General features: G+C 44.0%; 1 protein-coding gene across 2 annotated transcripts in view; it reads right to left on the bottom strand.

Moving 5' to 3' along the window:
* Nucleotides 1-219: 219 nt before the first annotated feature.
* The window catches only part of LOC135095990 (uncharacterized), a 17745-nt gene continuing 11681 nt past the window's right edge, over nucleotides 220-6283 (bottom strand). For both annotated transcript variants that reach the window (XM_063997156.1, XM_063997157.1), the window contains exons 3-9: nucleotides 5813-5986; nucleotides 4833-5014; nucleotides 4168-4290; nucleotides 3917-3987; nucleotides 2793-2896; nucleotides 2317-2458; nucleotides 220-1698 (exon numbers count right to left, since the gene is read on the bottom strand). In XM_063997156.1, coding sequence (XP_063853226.1) covers nucleotides 1265-1698; nucleotides 2317-2458; nucleotides 2793-2896; nucleotides 3917-3987; nucleotides 4168-4290; nucleotides 4833-5014; nucleotides 5813-5986 — 1230 coding nt within the window. In that variant the 3' untranslated portion in view covers nucleotides 220-1264. The remainder of the gene's footprint in view (nucleotides 1699-2316; nucleotides 2459-2792; nucleotides 2897-3916; nucleotides 3988-4167; nucleotides 4291-4832; nucleotides 5015-5812; nucleotides 5987-6283) is intronic.

Raw genomic sequence — 6283 nt, 5'->3', positions numbered from 1 at the left:
CCTTACAGTCGCTGACCTCACAAAACACAAAACAGTGACCCACTGTTACCTCAGTAATGCACGAGCTACAAGGACATAGAAAAGCCATGTATGTTCGCTACGAGCGGACATACATGGCTCTTCCCTATGAGACATGTTTCTCACGCAGCCACAGTGAAGTGTAAGCATCCTGGTGATGGTGTGGAGTGAAGGAAGAGATGAGTGTACTGACTGCCTAGATTTTGCACCTTAAGGACAACTCGTGATGTAGTGGTGGGTAGCAATGTACGTAGGTCGACGTTGCCGCCGTCAAAATGAATACAAGGCGAAGCAGCGAACGATTCTCTCAGACCTAACTACACTCCAGGAGTGGAGAGTGTTACACGTGTGTGCAGGCTGCTCCCTCCCCTCACACTCCACACCACCACGAGGCTGCCACTCCTTCTGTGCCTCGTCTTGGGCGTGAGTAATACTTGGAACATTCTTCCCAAGTGCCTTGTGTGTCTCGATTTAAAATGTTGTTTCAGTACAGTGTGGCCCCCACATACTGCACGTCACTGTCCTTGTGTTGATGTAATGGTGAATCTTGATGAGTGACTTTCATATCCTTTGTGGCACTTCGCATGTAGTGCTAATGTTTCAATGTTGCATTTCATCATTGTTTGATGTGATAATGCTGGGTGTGTCCTTACTTGTTAATGTGTTAGGTGTTGCTGAATGAGCTGAGTTGGTCGATAAAGCCTTGCTTATGTCAAGTGAATAGTGACGTCAAGATTTACTGAAAGGTCACTCCATGTGTTAACACGTGGTGGAGTTCTGGTCCTTCGTTGCCTGCGAGTATCGCTGCAATGTGTTCATTACTGTCAATAGTTAGTGTTAACGTTTGTGAACTGCGTTTGTGGCTTACCTCACTGTGAGAACCCCGCCCTTAACTCTCGCTGACCTGGACCTGACCTTGCAGTGTTTGCTATGTAAAGAATTAGTGCAGTTCCTGCGTAGCCTCTGCCTTCCCTTAAAGGTAAGGAGGGTTACGACAAAGGGAAGGGTAAGGGTGATTTTCCAGTCCAAACACTCACAAAACCTCAGTGTTTCAATCCAAACACAAAAAAAAATCCTTCAATTTTCCAGCCCACTTAAAAAAATCTCAATTTTCCAGCCCAAACACTCACAAAATCTCAATTTTCCAGCACAAACACTCAAAAACTCAATTTTCCAGCACAAACACTCACATAACCTCAATATTCCAGCCCAGACTCACATATCCTTCAATTTTCCAGCCAGCCACTCACGCAAACTTCTTAAAAGCATTACCATCTTTGCTCCTTCTCCTCATCGCGTCTGCCTCAGTCTTATCATACATCTCATATTTATCAACAGGCAGGCCCTCCTTCCCTCTCTCCCTCAGCGCTACATCAAGAGCGTCTATAGCATCATATATCAAACCTCTCAATTCATCTGTAAACGGATTAAAATTAAGATCAAGATTACGCCTCGGTTTGCGCTTGAAAAGGCCGTCAAGATTTTTCCCGAGACAAACTAACCTAGCCTTGTCTTCAGGGATCTTGAGGTATTTTAGTATCCCCCGCATCTCTCTAACGGGGTCTTCTCGCAGTAGTTCGTAGTGGGTCACACAGATGTCGTTGGGCTGCGTTTTCCTCACCCAGTCCTCGTAGAAGTCACGCCAAAGTCTTATTTTGAGGGTCACGAACTCCACCCATCCTGTGAATTGGTAGTTAGGTTAAGAAATGGGCGTGTGTGTGTGTGTGTGTGTGTGTGTGTGTGTGTGTGTGTGTGTGTGTGTGTGTGTGTGTGTGTGTGTTTGTCAGTATATAAATGACTGGTATGGACTGGGAGAGGCGATAGAGGCAAACAGTGTATAGAGAAGGGAAGGACTTGATATAGACACAGCAAGAGAGAGAGAGAGAGAGAGAGAGAGAGAGAGAGAGAGAGAGAGAGAGAGAGAGAGAGAGAGAGAGAGAGAGAGAGAGAGAGAGAGAGAGAAAACGTACAGGAACTCAAAGAAGGAAGGACTTGTACACACACACACACACACACACACACACACACACACACACACACACACACACACACACACACACACACAAAACACGAACACAAGAAAAAATAAATAAATAAACAAGAAAACAAGAAAAACTAAAACTACAAACGCAGAAAATGCAAAAAGAAAGAAAACAAAACAAAAAAAAAAAACGATTACAAACAGAAAAACCCAAAAAAACAACAAAAAACAAGAAAAACTATGATTACAGCATCACCCCCAACATCCCAGCCCCCCCACAGCCCCCCAACACCCTCGCAGACCCCCCCACCACCCACCTTGGCCGAGAAAATGAGCTTTAGGGGCAAAACCAGTGTGACCACCAACGTCCAGGTGTCGATGGGAAATTAAGGCCTTGAAAGGGTTACGAATCACCACCACGCCTTGATATCCCAACTCCTGAAGGTGGTTGTGCCCCGTCTGTGGAAGAGGAGGAGGGTCAAGAGGAGGAAGAGGAGGAGGAGGAGGAGGAGAATTTAGTCTCAGTTGGGTTAGGTTAGGTTAGGTTAGGTTAGGTTAGGTTATGTTAGGTTAGGTTAGGTTAAGTTAGGTTAGGTTAGGTTAGGTTAGGTTATGCTAGGTTAGGTTTGGTTAGGTTAGGTTATGTTAGGTTAGGTTATGCTAGGTTAGGTTAGGTTAGGTTAGGTTATGCTAGGTTAGGTTAGGTTAGGTTAGCGAAGGTTGAGCTAGGTTAGGTTATGTTAGGTTAGGTTAGCGAAGGTTGAGTTATGATACAGTGATAGGCAATACCCACCCTAATGTCCCTGTCAAGTGTCATGGCTTCCCCAGTGGTGAATCCGTGACTCTTCTGCACCACTGTCATGCCTGAGTTGTACACCAGCCACTCCCCGTACATGCCTGGGGAGAGAGAGAGAGAGAGGGGGGGGGAAGGAGAGATCAGTATTCATTAACGCCCTGCTCTCTCACCACGACTGTTTTCCAAGGCCACAGAGATGCCTAGCCGGGTTCTCAAGAGTGTTTCTCCTGTTAATAATGCAGAAATCATGTTAATCTGTCACTGGAACCTTAAAAACACCCTTGAAAACCCGCGTGTAACTTCAACTAGAGCCTTTGGAATGTAGAAATCTTGTTAATCTGTCACTAGAACCGTAAAAACACCCTTGAAAACCCGCGTCACTTCAACTAGAGCCTTTGGAATGTAGAAATCTTGTTAATTTGTCACTAGAACCGTAAAAACACCCTTGAAAACCCGCATCACTTCAACTAGAGCCTTTGGAATGTAGAAATCTTGTTAATCTGTCACTAGAACCGTAAAAACACCCTTGAAAACCCGCGTCACTTCAACTAGAGCCTTTGGAATGTAGAAATCTTGTTAATCTGTCACTGGAACCGTAAAAACACCCTTGAAAACCCGCGTCACTTCAACTAGAGCCTTTGGAGTGTAGAAATCTTGTTAATCTGTCACTGGAACCGTAAAAACACCCTTGAAAACCCGCGTCACTTCAACTAGACCCTTTGGAATGTAGAAATCATGTTAATCTGTCACTGGAACCGTAAAAACACCCTTGAAAACCCGCGTCACTTCAACTAGAGCCTTTGGAATGCAGAAATCTTGTTAATCTGTCAGTTTCAAATCTTTCTCTTTTATTTTTTTGCTATTTTATCTTTCATCTTCCGTCTGTTTGTCTTTTCTCTTTTCATCTTTTCATCATTGTTGCTTTACTTATTTATTTTCGTCTTTCATCCTCTTTTCATCATTACTTCCTTGTCTTAATCTTATCTTTTATCATCCACCTCTCTGTCTATGACCATTCGCTTATCCATCCATCCATCCATCTATCTATCCATCTATATGTCTGTCTGTCCATCTATCTATCTATCTATCTATCTATCTGTCTTATCTACACACTCTCTCACCTTTCATCATGAGGGACGTATCATCATACATGGAACCAGTGAAGATACCAGTTGCACCTTCTATTAAATATCTGTAAGGGGAGAGAGAGAGAGAGAGAGAGAGAGAGAGAGAGAGAGAGAGAGAGAGAGAGAGAGAGAGAGAGAGACTTTAGTACACAAGAACACAAGGGTTGGTGCAGGAAGCCACCAGGCCTACACCAAACACACCTGTCTGTTTACACCTGTCATCCCCACCTCTCTCTCTCTCTTACCTGACCCAAGTGTTGCCAGAAGAGGGGAAGGAGGCCAGGCCGCGTGTGGGGAGGGTTCCTGGGGGGGTGAAAGTGGTGCTGAATCGCTCACAGTCTTTGCTCTTCACCCACGGATAGTGTGTTCTGGGGGGGCGGGGAGGTTAGGTTAGGGTTGGTTCGGGTTGGTTTGGTTGGAGGGTGAAAGATTGAGAATACTGGTTAACTCTTGCATTAGGGAGGTGGACAGAATAGTGGTGAAAGATTGAGAATACTGGTTAACTCTTGCATTAGGGAGGTGGACAGAATAGTGGTGAAAGATTGAGAATACTGGTTAACTCTTGCATTAGGGAGGTGGACGGAATAGTGGTGAAAGATTGAGAATACTGGTTAACTCTTGCATTAGGGAGGTGGACAGAATAGTGGTGAAAGACTGAGAATACTGGTTAACTCTTGCATTAGGGACGTGGACAGAATAGTGGTGAAAGACTGAGAATATTGATTACACACACACACACACACACACACACACACACACACACACACACACACACACACACACACACACACACACACACACACACACACACACACACCCTTCCTTCCTCATCCCCACTAAACACCCCTCAACCCTTTCTCTCAACCCTTTCCCTCACCCCTTTCCCTCACCCTTCCCCCCCAACACTCACAGGTTATAATACACCCGGTACTGCTCTGGCCACAGTTCCAAAGGCGCCTTCTTCAGCAGCACTGGAAACCTGATGGTGCGGTTGGCGAGAGAGACTATCTCCTCTCCCCCGCCGCGCCTTGGTACAATCTGGTGCTTGTGGCGGAGGTGAGTAAGGTACACGCGGTCCTGGGCAATGCGAGTCTGATGGGGAGGAATGGGAGGGGAGGGGAGGGGGAGGGGAGGGGAAGGAAAGGGTAAGTGTTGTGTGTGTGTGTGTGTGTGTGTGTGTGTTAAGGGGGATAAGAAGTGGGGGTAAGGAGAGGAGAGGAGGAGGAGGATAAGAAGAGAAAGATGAGGAAGGAAAGGAAAAGAGGATGAAATGATAAGAAGAGGAGGAGGAGGAGGAGGAGGAAAAATAGGAAGAGGAGAAGGAGAAGGAAGTAAATGAAACAGAAGAGGAGGTGGAAGATGATAAAAGGAGAAGAGGAGGAGGGTAAAAGAAAAGAGAAAAGGAAGAAAAGAAAAAAAAGAAGAGGAAGAGGAGGAGGAGGAAATACAGAAAAGAAAACCAAATCTTACTAAAAATAAACAACAACAACAACAACAACAACAACAACAACAACAACAACAACAAACAAACAAAACCTGAAATAAAAACTAGATACTTTCTTGATAATAAAAAAAAATAAAGAACACAAATTTAAACAACAACAACAACAATAATAATAATAATAATAATAATAATAATAATAATAATAATAATAATAATAATAATAATGATTTGTACAGGTAATTTAAAGGTGTGTGTGCAATCGTTACTTTTATTTACATTTATTAGTTTTTTTTTATTAATTCCTTCATTCTCTTGCAGTTTGTTAGGAAATATTTGTGTGTTATTTTTTTTACTTATTAATTCATGCATCTCACTATAATAAGAATAGTAACAGTAATGATAATAGCAAAAAGAACACACACACACACACACACACACGTACGTACCTTTGCAGTTCTCTCTTCTAATTCCCTTCTGGCTTTTGGGGTTAAATCTTGCAGCAGCTTCTTCTGTGCCTGTGTCAACTTGTACCCAAACTGCAGTGCATTGAGAGCCACCACCTGCTGGGACTCCACTAGTTGTGTCTTGGCGCTCCGGGTGTCTGGCGAACCCTGGCTAGGCTGCGGGAGGTTGTGGCGTATGTTTGGGCTAGTTTTCGTGTTTTTTGGCGGTTTTTGTGGTGATTTGGGCGATTTTTTGGTGATGTGGGCTGTTTTGTGGTGATTTGGGCTGTTTTTTGGTGATTTGGGCTGTTTTTTGGTGATTTGGGCTGTTTTTTGTGTTTTGGGCTGTTTTGTGGTGATTTGGGCTGTTTTTTTGTGTTTGGACCGTTTTTGGGTTGTTTTGGGCTGTTTTTTGTGTTGATGCGTGTTTTTGGGCTGTTTTGCGGTAGTTTGGGCTGTTTTTATGGTTTTAGT

Source organism: Scylla paramamosain, unplaced genomic scaffold (genome assembly GCF_035594125.1).
Source record: "Scylla paramamosain isolate STU-SP2022 unplaced genomic scaffold, ASM3559412v1 Contig2, whole genome shotgun sequence".
In the NCBI taxonomy this organism is placed as follows: Eukaryota; Metazoa; Arthropoda; class Malacostraca; order Decapoda; family Portunidae; genus Scylla; species Scylla paramamosain.
This window is presented reverse-complemented; position numbering and strand designations above follow the sequence as displayed.